Here is a 16,959-nt window from a genome sequence, read left to right as displayed (position 1 = left end):
TTGATCATGGGTTTACCCAAGTCACCCGAAGGTCATGATGCAATTTACACATTTGTAGATAGACTCACAAAATGTGTTCACCTAGTACCCACAACGGCAACAGTAGTAGTGACCGAGCGGGTCCTGGGACAAGGGTTGAACCCACTTGACCTTATGAATGGGTACTTGAACTTTGCGGTTGTTAATTAAGTGGCCACTTGACCTTTTAATTGGATAAGTGATAATGAAGTGGCCACTTGAGATCTGAAGTGGTTTTGAAGTGGGCCAGGTGTCATATTTAATTGGATTAATGACTAAGTGGTGTATGAAGTGCCTCTCGGCGACATAAGTGCTTTTAAAGTGGTGGGTGTGGTTGTTAATAAGAGTCACTGTCTGGGAATGTGTTCTGAAATGGAATCACATCACATCGGCGATATCCGAATCGAGGCCACTATCATAGTCTTGTCCATCAGCCATCTTCTTCCGCCATATATTACATCACAGTCCAGCAGATACACAAACACACACACACAAATATGTTATGAGTAATCGTTCTAGAAACTTCTTTTTTTACCTTTGTATGAGTAATCTTTCAAGTATGTTCATTCGTAGACACTTGTCTAGAACAAGAAGTGGGCAATTCGTTATCTAGATCAAAGTGACTTGACAGACAAGAGTAATGGCACAAGTATGTCATGGAAACTTCTAGACTACATCAAAAACCAGTTCTCTAAGCAGTTGATCACTCAATACTTTGAAAGACTACATGATTGTACTACCACATAATATAATTTAACAATCAGCAGCAGCAACAACAACAACAACACGCACATCATCATCATCATCATAGCACTGTCATTTACCGCTATTGCAGATGATGTCTTTTTTGTCAAGTCCTTGATTGCTTCTTCGTTTTTTCCTCCAACTCTTCTACCGTCACTGTCTGTCAAACACCAGTGCTTCACCCTTGCTCCTTATATACACCTCTTGAATGCTATTATACAATACACTTTCTCGATCAGCTATTATGGTATAGCAAGTCCATCACCACTGCAGCTGACCTAGAATTGAATTACCCGTCGAAAGTTCTGGAACCTAAATTTCAATTTCAATTGTAATGCTACGTAGTGGAGGTACAACTGAAAAACAATGCATTTCCCACCAATTGATCAGACATGTAGGTTGATACGGTTGAAAGCACCTTTCGCGGCGGTAATTGTATGTCACAGAAACATCTCCAAGATCGCACCCGTCGAAAGTTCTGGAACGTAAATTTAAATTTCAATTGTAATGGTAGGTAGTGGAGGTACAACTGAAAAACACAATGCATTTCTTACCAATAGATCAGACATGTAAGTTGATAGGGTTGAAAGCACTTTTAGCGGTGGTATTTGTATTACAAAGAAACATCTCGAACATCGATGCAAAAAGAACCTGTCAATAGCATGCACTCTGTACTGCATTCTACCAACTCTCATTGCACACTCCACACAGTATATAAACCGCAGCTCACACCCGCAACTGTATCACAGGTTGGTGAAACAGTGCTACCGCTACTCCTTTGAAACATGAAGCGGATGCATAGTTCAAGCGGCGGCGGCGGTGGTGATAGTGATGTGGGAGTTGGTGAGGATGACAGCTCTTCACCCCCAAAATTGAGAAAAGAATCCGCACTTACTTTGACTCGTACAGCTCCTCGTGGATTCTTGAGAGAGTATAGAGCCAGTTTCCTAGACGAGCAGAAGGACGTTCTTGGTGTTCTCAACGATCTATCACCAGATCTGTATGAAACAATGGTGCACGAGCTAGGCATCCAGCAGTTCAAAGCTGTACTGGTTCTTTGTGTCACTGTTGAGAAGCCCAATGCCGCAGGTGCAATCGTCTACGCCTCTCCATTTTTCCGAAGCCGGCCTATGACTGTGTTGAACGTGAGCAACATTCCAGGTCTACTAACCGCCGCCTTCGACGGGATCACTGCAAAGGTGGACGCTTGGGTGCAAGGTGGTTCAGGCTGGGCTGTGAGTAACGTGAAAACTGCGCATCTTGATATTTGCAAGTATCGTCCAATGCGCATGTCGTCGTACCTTCCTCTACCTAAAAAGTTAGCTTCGTCAAAGGCCATCATCAATGTGAAGAATGACGACGAGCAGTGTCTGAAGTGGGCTCTTCTGTCTGCCCTGCATCCAGCTGTGCAACATGCAGAACGTGTGAGCAAGTATGCGCAGTATTCGCAGAGTCTCAACTTTGACGGTGTAGAGTTCCCTGCAACCATAGATGATGTGTACAGGGTGGAGAAGGCCAACTCGCTGAACATCAACGTGTTTGCATTTTTGAAAACTACATCATTCCCATAAAGTTATCAGGTAGTGACAATGCAATAAATCTCCTGATCCTGCAAGATGATCTCCTTAGCCATTACTGTTGGATAAAGAACTTTAGCGCTCTATGTGCCAGCCAGACAAAGTGCAAGACGAAGAGGTACTTCTGCATGCGATGCCTCTCCGCACATCGCAGCGATACCACTCTGAAGAAGCATCAACTATACTGCAGCGATGTGAAGGCAGCGACAGTCCAGATGCCAAAAGCAGACGAGCAGCTCAAGTTCACGGAGATACAGCGGAAGATGAAAATGCCGTATGTGATCTATGCCGATACTGAGTGTCTGCTGAAAGCAACGTCTCCAGAGCGCCATGGGAAGCAAACTGTTCGTGAAGCTGAACACGTACCATGTGCAGTGTCGTATGTCGTCGTACGCTCTGATGGTGTACTGCAGAACACTTTCACGTTCAGAGGTGAGTCCTTCAGCATAACTAATTAAATGTACTGCTCAATGTGTGTGTGTGTGTGTGTGTGTGTGTGTGTGTGTGTGTGTGTGTGTGTGTGTGTAAATGTGAAATATCAGCGTTAATCGTATACCCAGTCGTTAAATCTTTATTCTCACAATATCCAGTGGTCAATAAGAGAGATAATATTTTATGAAAAAAAAAGAGGAAAGAGTGAGGAATAATTTGTTGTTGTTGTTGTTGTTGTTTTTGTTCTTTCTACTTTTGTATATGTAGGAGATGATCCGATTGAAAAGCTTTTCGAAGAGCTCTCCAAGGAGGAAGAGCGCATAGAGGAAGACCTGAAGAACATACGTCCTATCATCATCACGGATGATGAAGAGGTGCAGTTCCGCAATGCCGCAGAGTGCTGGATCTGTGGCAAGAAACTGAAGGGTGCTGATCGGGTGCGCGACCACGACCACCTCACCGGACTGTACAGAGGAGCTGCACACAACGCCTGCAATTTGAAGTTCCGCATCGTGCCAGAGCACCATCCCATCCCCGTTGTATTTCACAACCTGAAAGGGTATGATGGACATCTCCTGATATCCAGCATCGGCCTCACGTCCATGAACACTGAGGAGTACATTGACAGACAAGGACGGCGTCGACGCAAGGTGAAGGGGCGTGTTACTGTCATACCCAACAATATGGAGCGGTATGTGTCATTCTCGTGGGGGAGATTCCGATTCATTGACAGTCTTTCCTTTCTGAACGCATCGCTGGACAAGCTAGTGAGCAACACGCCTCGCGACTCGTTCTTTCACCTCAAGTCCCTGGCTTCGTCGTACAGCAACAACGCCACGGGCAGCAACGTCACGGGTAGCAACGCCACGGGCAGCAGCAGCAGCAGCAGCAGCAGCAGCAGCAGCACCACCACCACCACCACCAGCAGCAGCACGACCAGCAGCACCACCAGCAGCACCACCAGCAGCACCAGCAGCAGCAGCAGTGCACCAGGCTCGTCTAGCAATACCCTGCTGGATCTCCTGCATCGCAAAGGTGTCTATCCCTACGAATACATGAACAGCAGCGCTAGGTTTTCCGAGACTGGTCTTCCTGCAAAGGAAGACTTTTACTCACGCCTCTCAGAGTGCCACATCAGCGATGAGGACTACTGCCATGCCCAGCGTGTGTGGACTGCATTCGGCTGTAGCGACATGGGCGACTACCATGATCTCTACCTGAAGACCGATGTGCACCTTCTTGCAGATGTGTTTGAGAAATTTAGATGCACTGCAATGGCCACGTACGATTTGGACCCGACACACTACTACACCCTGCCTGGATTCGCGTGGGACGCCCTTCTGAAACATACAGGAATCTCGCTCACTCTGCTGGACGACGTGGACATGCATCTGTTCGTCGAGCGCGGTCTTCGTGGCGGTGTTACAATGGCGTCACACCGCCACGCCAGGGCGAACAACAAGTACATGAGCTCACACGACCCTGAGCAGGCGTCAACATATCTTCAATACCTCGACGCGAACAACCTGTACGGCTGGGCCATGTCGCAGCACTTGCCGACATCAAAATTCCAGTGGTGTGCCCCCAGTGACGAACTCCTGCAGAAGATCCTCACCCAGCCAGATGACGCAGACACTGGGTACATGGTGGAGTGTGATCTGTCAGTGCCCACAGAGTTCCACGATCGCCTGAACGACTACCCACCCGCACCGGAGCGTGTAACCATCACCGAGAGTATGATGTCGCCATACCAGCGCGACTTGATTGCAGCAGATCCTGTCTCCGGACTGAGTGCTCCGAAACTGGTCCCGAACCTCATGCCGAAGCAGCGCTACGTAGCACACTACCGTAACCTCAGGCTGTACAGTCGTCTAGGTCTGAGGATCGATGCTGTACACCGCGTGCTCAGTTTCCGCCAAGCTCCGTGGATGAAGCCCTACATCCAGCTGAACACGGAGCTTCGGAAGAAGGCGAAGAACGATTTCGAGAAGGACTTCTTCAAATTAATGAATAACGCTGTGTTTGGGAAGACAATGGAGAATGTGAGAAGAAGGATCTCCATTAGACTGCTGCGTGTGGAAGACGAGGAAGATACCATTCTCACAGCTGTGGCTAAGTCCACCTACGTCCGCCATGTCCTCTTCGACAACGGGCTTGTGGGCGTCGAGAACAGGAAGCTTGCGGTCCACCTCAACAAGCCGGTGTACGTTGGCATGAGCATCCTGGAGCTGAGCAAGGAGCTCATGTACAGATTTTACTATGACGAGCTCCAGCCACGCTACGGAGACCGCATGAGCCTGCTGTACACAGACACGGACTCGCTGGTGCTGCTGTTCCGCACGGAGGACCTCTATGCGGACATGAAGAGTATGGCCGATCAGTACGACACCAGCAACTTTAGCCCCGACAGTCCTCTGTACAGCGAGAGTAATAAGAAGGTTGTAGGTAAATTTAAGGACGAGCTCGGAGGGAAGCTCATGACAGAGTTCGTGGCGCTCAGATCCAAAATGTACGCGTACGATGGCGAGGAGAGTGGTCAGCGTGCAAAGGGCGTCAAGAGAGCGGTGACGAGAAGATTCACGATCGCGGACTACCGTCAGTGTCTGGTCGACAGGACGAGGATGTCACACGCAATGACCACCCTGCGCAGCCATTCGCATCGTATCTTCACCGAGACGATGACCAAGTCGTCTTTGTCGCCGTTCGACAGCAAACGATACATCCGAACGGACGGTGTCAGCACACTTGCACATGGGCACCACCGCATCGCACTGCTGGATGACTGAACAATGATGGTTGTGGTTGACAATCACAATTATTAGTCACACCCTGTACCATATCAATTCCATTTGTCTAATGAGTTACTGATCTTGATCTTGATGATGATGATGATGATGTTGATGTTATTATTTTTCTACATACTACATAATTTTGTTTTCTCCATAACTTAACTAGACTTTTAATATAGCTAAACATAATTGCGTGAAATGCAATTGCACAGTTGATGATGTTTACGATGATGGCAATGTTTGATGTTGATGTTGATGATGATAATAAGAATAAGATTGCTCTTGTCGGCAGCTAGAGCTTGCTCAATTGTCCGTTGTCAATCCAGGAGTTGAACTTGTCCGGGTAGCCTTTCCACTTGACCAGAGACTGTCCGGGGCGTTTGCGCAGGATTTTCTCCACGCGGAACTTGGTTTTCCTTGGTTTTCTGCAGTTGATGTTCGTAGAAACTGCCCTGAATAGGCTCGTTCATGAGATCTCGAATGTTGTAGGTGGGTGGTTGGGTGGGTAGAACTCTATTCACGACGAACACCTCTTCAGTCCAATTGGGTGTGTAGCCTGTATGTGTGTGTGTGTGTGTGTGTGTGTGTACATCTCCAATAATATACATGTAGCTCAAAGTGAGACAGGCGAGGATAGACATAATAGTTATCAATGAGAGCATTTGTGGAATTCCAAAATTCGTGAATGTTGACTGGGTTTGCTGACAACGCTTGTAGTGCACCACGTCAATAGCATGCAGTTCTTGATAAAAGAACTCAACTAGAGTGCAGTGCAGTTCATGACCGTATCCTCTCAGCGACACTTCTTCGCACAAGAGAATGAGCATTGCAACCAACACGATGATCATACTAATGTTGTTACTGGAAGGGGTGCTCTTCACCTTCTTGAACACGCAGGATAGGTTCTTCATGAGGTAGCGTTGAGCAATGTCAGACTTGTCAGTAGCAGTACTAGGGGCTGTCCCATCAGGGGTTGGATCAATTGGAAACAACAGCTTCACTACATCAAGTAGTTCTTTCCGCCCGCAGGAAGCCATGTCCTTGGCAGCAATCCAGATCAAGTTGGTTATGGGGTGACTTTCAACAACTGCTTGGTCATATCCAGGTCTCCATTGAAAGGTTCCACCATGTTCGTCAGCGAGGTTGCGATTCCTAACCGCGCAGCACACCGCATCAGCGTACCCATTGGACAATGTCCGTCCTCATCATGACCTTTCAAAATAGACCACAATCATGTTCATCATCATCATCTTCTTCTTCTTCTTCTTCTTCTTCTTCTTCTTCTTCTTCTTCTTCTTCACCAAAGTAATAACAAGGATGAAGACAACAATTACTTGTGACTTGACAATGACTCTTTGAGAAATGATTGAAAATTAAGATGTCAGGTTTTTTTATTTATACATGTATAACAGAAGCAGCAGCAGCAGCAGCAGCAGGAGCAGGAGCACCCTTCATCCTCCTTCTCCTACACATGGCACTTGAGAAACGGTACAGCACACATTTCAACTCCTGAGGAATTACTTCCACACGGGGTTCATAGCACCCGTAAGATTTGATTAGTCTTTGCATCAGTTCATTTTTCCTCAGAATTAAACTCTCGGATATTCAGCTTAAACTTCTTCACCTGAAAAGGGGTAAGAGGCTTTGTACGGATTAGAAGTTGGCGGAGCCAGTCTTTCGAAAATTGCTGCGGTTTGCAACTCATTAGCTTGCTGGATCGTGCCCACGACACATGGCTCTTTGGAAGATATGGCTGAAGCTTCTGGCAAATCTCGTCGTGGCCAGCACAGATGCATGTCAGAGCTATGGCATAGTTCAGGCTCTTGTAGCCATTCTCCTTCTTCATGTACTGCAACGGTTCCAGCACACCGTGAAGGTTCAGCAGGACACCGGTCTTTTCCATGAAGCGTACCAGATGTCTATCGACGGCAGTCAATCGCTCCCGAGCGGCATATAACTGAAATACCGCCGCTAAAAGGTACTTTCAACCATATCAGCTCACAGGTCTGGACAATTGGTAAAATGCATTGTTTTTCAGTTGTACCTCCACTACATAACATTACAATTGAAATTGAAGTTAACGTTCGAGAACCTTCGACGGTACGGGTAATTCATTTCTAAGTCTGCTGCAGTGGTGGCGGGGTCGCTATACCCTAATGGTTTCAAAAACATCCCAGACAGTCAATCTTATTAACACCACACCCACCACTTTAAAAGCACTTATGTCGCCGAGAGGCACTTCAAAACCATTAAGTCATTAACCCAATTAAATGTGACACCTAGGCCACTTAAAACCACTTCACGTTTCAAGTGGTCACTTAATTACCACTTATCCAATTATAAGGTCAAGGGGACTAATTAACAACCGACGGAGTCGACTCCGTCGACGGAGTCGGTTGTTAATTAGAAGGTGAAGAGCACCCCTTCCAGTAACAACATTAGTATGATCATCGTGTTGGTTGCAATGCTCATTCTCTTGTGCGAAGAAGTGTCGCTGAGAGGATACGGTCATGAACTGCACTGCACTCTAGTTGAGTTCTTTTATCAAGAACTGCATGCTATTGACGTGGTGCACTACAAGCGTTGTCAGCAAACCCAGTCAACATTCACGAATTTTGGAATTCCACAAATGCTCTCATTGATAACTATTATGTCTATCCTCGCCTGTCTCACTTTGAGCTACATGTATATTATTGGAGATGTACACACACACACACACACACACACACACACACACACATACAGGCTACACACCCAATTGGACTGAAGAGGTGTTCGTCGTGAATAGAGTTCTACCCACCCAACCACCCACCTACAACATTCGAGATCTCATGAACGAGCCTATTCAGGGCAGTTTCTACGAACATCAACTGCAGAAAACCAAGGAAAACCAAGTTCCGCGTGGAGAAAATCCTGCGCAAACGCCCCGGACAGTCTCTGGTCAAGTGGAAAGGCTACCCGGACAAGTTCAACTCCTGGATTGACAACGGACAATTGAGCAAGCTCTAGCTGCCGACAAGAGCAATCTTATTCTTATTATCATCATCAACATCAACATCAAACATTGCCATCATCGTAAACATCATCAACTGTGCAATTGCATTTCACGCAATTATGTTTAGCTATATTAAAAGTCTAGTTAAGTTATGGAGAAAACAAAATTATGTAGTATGTAGAAAAATAATAACATCAACATCATCATCATCATCATCAAGATCAAGATCAGTAACTCATTAGACAAATGGAATTGATATGGTACAGGGTGTGACTAATAATTGTGATTGTCAACCACAACCATCATTGTTCAGTCATCCAGCAGTGCGATGCGGTGGTGCCCATGTGCAAGTGTGCTGACACCGTCCGTTCGGATGTATCGTTTGCTGTCGAACGGCGACAAAGACGACTTGGTCATCGTCTCGGTGAAGATACGATGCGAATGGCTGCGCAGGGTGGTCATTGCGTGTGACATCCTCGTCCTGTCGACCAGACACTGACGGTAGTCCGCGATCGTGAATCTTCTCGTCACCGCTCTCTTGACGCCCTTTGCACGCTGACCACTCTCCTCGCCATCGTACGCGTACATTTTGGATCTGAGCGCCACGAACTCTGTCATGAGCTTCCCTCCGAGCTCGTCCTTAAATTTACCTACAACCTTCTTATTACTCTCGCTGTACAGAGGACTGTCGGGGCTAAAGTTGCTGGTGTCGTACTGATCGGCCATACTCTTCATGTCCGCATAGAGGTCCTCCGTGCGGAACAGCAGCACCAGCGAGTCCGTGTCTGTGTACAGCAGGCTCATGCGGTCTCCGTAGCGTGGCTGGAGCTCGTCATAGTAAAATCTGTACATGAGCTCCTTGCTCAGCTCCAGGATGCTCATGCCAACGTACACCGGCTTGTTGAGGTGGACCGCAAGCTTCCTGTTCTCGACGCCCACAAGCCCGTTGTCGAAGAGGACATGGCGGACGTAGGTGGACTTAGCCACAGCTGTGAGAATGGTATCTTCCTCGTCTTCCACACGCAGCAGTCTAATGGAGATCCTTCTTCTCACATTCTCCATTGTCTTCCCAAACACAGCGTTATTCATTAATTTGAAGAAGTCCTTCTCGAAATCGTTCTTCGCCTTCTTCCGAAGCTCCGTGTTCAGCTGGATGTAGGGCTTCATCCACGGAGCTTGGCGGAAACTGAGCACGCGGTGTACAGCATCGATCCTCAGACCTAGACGACTGTACAGCCTGAGGTTACGGTAGTGTGCTACGTAGCGCTGCTTCGGCATGAGGTTCGGGACCAGTTTCGGAGCACTCAGTCCGGAGACAGGATCTGCTGCAATCAAGTCGCGCTGGTATGGCGACATCATACTCTCGGTGATGGTTACACGCTCCGGTGCGGGTGGGTAGTCGTTCAGGCGATCGTGGAACTCTGTGGGCACTGACAGATCACACTCCACCATGTACCCAGTGTCTGCGTCATCTGGCTGGGTGAGGATCTTCTGCAGGAGTTCGTCACTGGGGGCACACCACTGGAATTTTGATGTCGGCAAGCGCTGCGACATGGCCCAGCCGTACAGGTTGTTCGCGTCGAGGTATTGAAGATATGTTGACGCCTGCTCAGGGTCGTGTGAGCTCATGTACTTGTTGTTCGCCCTGGCGTGGCGGTGTGACGCCATTGTAACACCGCCACGAAGACCGCGCTCGACGAACAGATGCATGTCCACGTCGTCCAGCAGAGTGAGCGAGATTCCTGTATGTTTCAGAAGGGCGTCCCACGCGAATCCAGGCAGGGTGTAGTAGTGTGTCGGGTCCAAATCGTACGTGGCCATTGCAGTGCATCTAAATTTCTCAAACACATCTGCAAGAAGGTGCACATCGGTCTTCAGGTAGAGATCATGGTAGTCGCCCATGTCGCTACAGCCGAATGCAGTCCACACACGCTGGGCATGGCAGTAGTCCTCATCGCTGATGTGGCACTCTGAGAGGCGTGAGTAAAAGTCTTCCTTTGCAGGAAGACCAGTCTCGGAAAACCTAGCGCTGCTGTTCATGTATTCGTAGGGATAGACACCTTTGCGATGCAGGAGATCCAGCAGGGTATTGCTAGACGAGCCTGGTGCACTGCTGCTGCTGCTGGTGCTGCTGGTGGTGCTGCTGGTGGTGCTGCTGGTCGTGCTGCTGCTGGTGGTGGTGGTGGTGCTGCTGCTGCTGCTGCTGCTGCTGCTGCTGCTGCCCGTGGCGTTGCTACCCGTGACGTTGCTGCCCGTGGCGTTGTTGCTGTACGACGAAGCCAGGGACTTGAGGTGAAAGAACGAGTCGCGAGGCGTGTTGCTCACTAGCTTGTCCAGCGATGCGTTCAGAAAGGAAAGACTGTCAATGAATCGGAATCTCCCCCACGAGAATGACACATACCGCTCCATATTGTTGGGTATGACAGTAACACGCCCCTTCACCTTGCGTCGACGCCGTCCTTGTCTGTCAATGTACTCCTCAGTGTTCATGGACGTGAGGCCGATGCTGGATATCAGGAGATGTCCATCATACCCTTTCAGGTTGTGAAATACAACGGGGATGGGATGGTGCTCTGGCACGATGCGGAACTTCAAATTGCAGGCGTTGTGTGCAGCTCCTCTGTACAGTCCGGTGAGGTGGTCGTGGTCGCGCACCCGATCAGCACCCTTCAGTTTCTTGCCACAGATCCAGCACTCTGCGGCATTGCGGAACTGCACCTCTTCATCATCCGTGATGATGATAGGACGTATGTTCTTCAGGTCTTCCTCTATGCGCTCTTCCTCCTTGGAGAGCTCTTCGAAAAGCTTTTCAATCGGATCATCTCCTACATATACAAAAGTAGAAAGAACAAAAACAACAACAACAACAACAACAAATTATTCCTCACTCTTTCCTCTTTTTTTTCATAAAATATTATCTCTCTTATTGACCACTGGATATTGTGAGAATAAAGATTTAACGACTGGGTATACGATTAACGCTGATATTTCACATTTACACACACACACACACACACACACACACACACACACACACACACACACACATTGAGCAGTACATTTAATTAGTTATGCTGAAGGACTCACCTCTGAACGTGAAAGTGTTCTTCAGTACACCATCAGAGCGTACGACGACATACGACACTGCACATGGTACGTGTTCAGCTTCACGAACAGTTTGCTTCCCATGGCGCTCTGGAGACGTTGCTTTCAGCAGACACTCAGTATCGGCATAGATCACATACGGCATTTTCATCTTCCGCTGTATCTCCGTGAACTTGAGCTGCTCGTCTGCTTTTGGCATCTGGACTGTCGCTGCCTTCACATCGCTGCAGTATAGTTGATGCTTCTTCAGAGTGGTATCGCTGCGATGTGCGGAGAGGCATCGCATGCAGAAGTACCTCTTCGTCTTGCACTTTGTCTGGCTGGCACATAGAGCGCTAAAGTTCTTTATCCAACAGTAATGGCTAAGGAGATCATCTTGCAGGATCAGGAGATTTATTGCATTGTCACTACCTGATAACTTTATGGGAATGATGTAGTTTTCAAAAATGCAAACACGTTGATGTTCAGCGAGTTGGCCTTCTCCACCCTGTACACATCATCTATGGTTGCAGGGAACTCTACACCGTCAAAGTTGAGACTCTGCGAATACTGCGCATACTTGCTCACACGTTCTGCATGTTGCACAGCTGGATGCAGGGCAGACAGAAGAGCCCACTTCAGACACTGCTCGTCGTCATTCTTCACATTGATGATGGCCTTTGACGAAGCTAACTTTTTAGGTAGAGGAAGGTACGACGACATGCGCATTGGACGATACTTGCAAATATCAAGATGTGCAGTTTTCACGTTACTCACAGCCCAGCCTGAACCACCTTGCACCCAAGCGTCCACCTTTGCAGTGATCCCGTCGAAGGCGGCGGTTAGTAGACCTGGAATGTTGCTCACGTTCAACACAGTCATAGGCCGGCTTCGGAAAAATGGAGAGGCGTAGACGATTGCACCTGCGGCATTGGGCTTCTCAACAGTGACACAAAGAACCAGTACAGCTTTGAACTGCTGGATGCCTAGCTCGTGCACCATTGTTTCATACAGATCTGGTGATAGATCGTTGGGAACACCAAGAACGTCCTTCTGCTCGTCTAGGAAACTGGCTCTATACTCTCTCAAGAATCCACGAGGAGCTGTACGAGTCAAAGTAAGTGCGGATTCTTTTCTCAATTTTGGGGGTGAAGAGCTGTCATCCTCACCAACTCCCACATCACTATCACCACCGCCGCCGCCGCTTGAACTATGCATCCGCTTCATGTTTCAAAGGAGTAGCGGTAGCACTGTTTCACCAACCTGTGATACAGTTGCGGGTGTGAGCTGCGGTTTATATACTGTGTGGAGTGTGCAATGAGAGTTGGTAGAATGCAGTACAGAGTGCATGCTATTGACAGGTTCTTTTTGCATCGATGTTCGAGATGTTTCTTTGTAATACAAATACCACCGCTAAAAGTGCTTTCAACCCTATCAACTTACATGTCTGATCTATTGGTAAGAAATGCATTGTGTTTTTCAGTTGTACCTCCACTACCTACCATTACAATTGAAATTTAAATTTACGTTCCAGAACTTTCGACGGGTGCGATCTTGGAGATGTTTCTGTGACATACAATTACCGCCGCGAAAGGTGCTTTCAACCGTATCAACCTACATGTCTGATCAATTGGTGGGAAATGCATTGTTTTTCAGTTGTACCTCCACTACGTAGCATTACAATTGAAATTGAAATTTAGGTTCCAGAACTTTCGACGGGTAATTCAATTCTAGGTCAGCTGCAGTGGTGATGGACTTGCTATACCATAATAGCTGATCGAGAAAGTGTATTGTATAATAGCATTCAAGAGGTGTATATAAGGAGCAAGGGTGAAGCACTGGTGTTTGACAGACAGTGACGGTAGAAGAGTTGGAGGAAAAAACGAAGAAGCAATCAAGGACTTGACAAAAAAGACATCATCTGCAATAGCGGTAAATGACAGTGCTATGATGATGATGATGATGTGCGTGTTGTTGTTGTTGTTGCTGCTGCTGATTGTTAAATTATATTATGTGGTAGTACAATCATGTAGTCTTTCAAAGTATTGAGTGATCAACTGCTTAGAGAACTGGTTTTTGATGTAGTCTAGAAGTTTCCATGACATACTTGTGCCATTACTCTTGTCTGTCAAGTCACTTTGATCTAGATAACGAATTGCCCACTTCTTGTTCTAGACAAGTGTCTACGAATGAACATACTTGAAAGATTACTCATACAAAGGTAAAAAAAGAAGTTTCTAGAACGATTACTCATAACATATTTGTGTGTGTGTGTGTTTGTGTATCTGCTGGACTGTGATGTAATATATGGCGGAAGAAGATGGCTGATGGACAAGACTATGATAGTGGCCTCGATTCGGATATCGCCGATGTGATGTGATTCCATTTCAGAACACATTCCCAGACAGTGACTCTTATTAACAACCACACCCACCACTTTAAAAGCACTTATGTCGCCGAGAGGCACTTCATACACCACTTAGTCATTAATCCAATTAAATATGACACCTGGCCCACTTCAAAACCACTTCAGATCTCAAGTGGCCACTTCATTATCACTTATCCAATTAAAAGGTCAAGTGGCCACTTAATTAACAACCGCAAAGTTCAAGTACCCATTCATAAGGTCAAGTGGGTTCAACCCTTGTCCCAGGACCCGCTCGGTCACTACTACTGGCAACCATAGATGCCGAAGGCAGTGCCAATTTGTATATTCAGCATGTTTTTCGTCTTCACGGTCTTAGCTCTTCTATAGTGTGAAGTTGTCATTTTCCACGGCTAATCACCCTCAAACAGATGGACAGACAGAGCGAATGAACAGATTAATTGCCGATATTCTCAGGTGTTTTGTTAACCACAAGCAAGATAATTGGGCCGCACTATTACCCATATGCGAGTATGCCATCAACAATTCCCAGCAAGCATCCACTGGTAATTCTCCCTTTTTCTTGAATTATGGTTTCAACCCGAAGGTGCCCGCAGACTTCATTCTGGGAACGGGAGCGCGGAGAACTAGGCCAGACTGGATCCAAGCCAGATCTGATGCGCTTAAGAAAGCGCAGGATAGTGTTGTCGCGGCTCAAGCCCGCCAGGCCCTGTATGCCGACAGGGGTAGGAATCCTAGCCGTCTCAAGGTGGGAGACCTTGCCCTAGTCTATAGAGACTTTCTGATATCACCGGAGGCCCGAAAACAGCCATCGAGGAAGCTACAACCAAAATGGTTTGGGCCGTTCCGCGTCGTTCGGGAGGTGGGCTCGAACGCCTACGAATTGGAGCTGCCGTCCGTTTTCCGCTGTCATCCTGTATTCAACGTCACTGCTCTGCGACACTACGAACAGAACACCATTCCCAACACCAGCCAGTGCCCCCTCCGTTTATGGATCTGGACGGAAACACCCGCTATATGGTGGAGGCCATCCTGAAGAACAGAGATGACCGGGGTGAGCGCCAGTACTTGGTGCATTGGAAGGGTTACCCCGTTGGCGAGGAAACATGGGAGCCCATTAGTAACTTGGTTGACGAGTCAGGTAAAAACATTGTCCAGCTGCGGAACTATCTCACTAGTCTACGCAAGTGATAGCATGGTCTGCAGCTCCTCCATGTTGTGGTTATTTGCGTTCAGTTCCTGACATTATTGAGTTTTTTTTAGGGCTGAAACGATCATTCAATAACTCCTAACGATCAACCAATATCATTAACCATCGATATATTGGTTTTATCGATTCTTGTTGGCTCTACCCGTGTACCTTGAGCACCAGTTTAGGAAGGAATTCCATAATACCGTTGCTGCGTTAGAGATGTGTGGCACCGCACTGTTGACATCTGAATCCTGTCATCACCCTCTGGCAACTGCTCTTATCTCCGACCTCTCCCAGAAATGAACCAAAAAGACAAAGTCTTCTCTCCCGATCTCTTTCAAAGCCACGAATCAATTTCACCGCGCTTGAAAGTATATGATTGTACTCGTATTCACTATCGGATGGAGTGCAAGGCCTAGAATGTGGTCACTGACATGCATGCATAAAAAATCGTTAGCACCCGTTTGGAACACTAACGAGTATCTATTGCACTCTTAACGATCGATATGCGAGTTATCGGTATAATTGTTTCAGCCCTAGTTTTTTTTAGTTACACAGGCTTCCGTTCCTGACAATTGGGTATTCTGTTGCTCCTTGCCACCTGCTGCATTGCTACACCATTATGATATTACTGTATTCCATGCTCTTGGGTTCCGTGATTAACAATTGGTTAAAGCCACGGAACTTTCCGTTGGGGAGGGGATGGTGTAGCAGTTTTACACCTACTTTCACCACTCACACCTTATCACCTTGTGTCACACCTACTCTCATATACATAACCAGTAGATTGAGTAATAAACGCTCTCTTCTTCCTTCGCTCAATGAAGAACTATTACACTGAGTGTACCGCTATACACGTGGTCGACACGTAGTCGACACTTTGTTGATACTTTTTTGCCACGTGACCCCGTCAACGGTCTGCTTTGTGCCAATGCCACTCGGTAAACGCCGATGTCGCGTACGACAAAGACGACTATCCCGTACGCGAAATAGTTGAGAACTGCATGACGTGACGTGGACCTGACGGCAAGGACAACTGCGAGGAGGCCCCTTTCGGTACCCCTGACGGGAAGGAGAACTGCAGAAGTCGACGAAGTCGAACGAGGAGGCCCCTTTCCGTACCCCGTACTGCAAAGTGCCATTGATGGATGCCTTTTGCACCTGGAACGACCCCTTTAACGCTGTGGCGGCGACTATCCCGTACGCGAAATAGTTGAGAACTGCTGACGTGGACCTTTTGCACCTGGAACGGCCCCGTAAACGCTGTCGTGTCGGCGGAGTGAATGTGCAGGGTGAAAAGAATTGCTGCAAAGACGTCCCCTCTAGTACTCTAGGCCTTTGGATACATCGTCGGCGGACTGAATGCGCAGGGCGAAAAGAATTGCTGCAAAGACGTCCGCTCTAGGCCTTTCGAGACATCGTCGGCGGACTGAATGCGCAGGGCGAAAAGAATTGCTGCAAAGACGTTCGCTCTAGGCCTTTGGAGACATCGTGGGAACTCCTTCCGGTACTATACAAACTGCTGACGTGGCCGTGGACATGTACATGGAGAGTCATGGTGGGACTTCATGTACATGGATACATGGTGGGAATTCCTTCCGGCACCCCCGTACCGCAAAGCCAAAGGTGGGGAAGGAGAAGTGCAGACGTGCAGGAAGACGAACGAGGAGGAACCAGGACGAGCGAGCAATGGCAGGACTAGCTGGACTGTAAGTAATAGCTGAATTGTGCATGACAACTTG

General features: G+C 47.6%; 1 protein-coding gene across 1 annotated transcript; it reads right to left on the bottom strand.

Moving 5' to 3' along the window:
• Positions 1-8,554: 8,554 nt before the first annotated feature.
• LOC135825933 (uncharacterized) lies at positions 8,555-12,091 on the bottom strand. Its single transcript, XM_065338575.1, has 2 exons — positions 11,643-12,091; positions 8,555-11,380 (listed from the first exon to the last, which is right to left on the bottom strand). Exons 1-2 carry the CDS (start codon positions 11,944-11,946, stop codon positions 8,865-8,867), a joined length of 2,820 nt encoding a protein of 939 aa, XP_065194647.1. The 5' UTR covers positions 11,947-12,091; the 3' UTR covers positions 8,555-8,864.
• Between the last annotated feature and the right edge of the window lie 4,868 nt (positions 12,092-16,959).

This window comes from Sycon ciliatum, chromosome 10 (genome assembly GCF_964019385.1).
Source record: "Sycon ciliatum chromosome 10, ocSycCili1.1, whole genome shotgun sequence".
In the NCBI taxonomy this organism is placed as follows: domain Eukaryota; kingdom Metazoa; phylum Porifera; class Calcarea; order Leucosolenida; family Sycettidae; genus Sycon; species Sycon ciliatum.
Note: the sequence above shows the minus strand (reverse complement) of the source record. Positions and strands in the feature narration are given on the sequence as shown.

What these genes read in the sequence shown, in the direction of transcription:
- LOC135825933 (XM_065338575.1), bottom strand. Translation starts at nt 11,946, where the DNA reads ATGCGATGCCTCTCCGCACATCGCAGCGATACCACTCTGAAGAAGCAT. An exon ending in GAACACTTTCACGTTCAGAG is followed by an intron (nt 11,381 to 11,642) that starts GTGAGTCCTTCA and finishes TTGTATATGTAG; the next exon opens with GAGATGATCCGATTGAAAAG.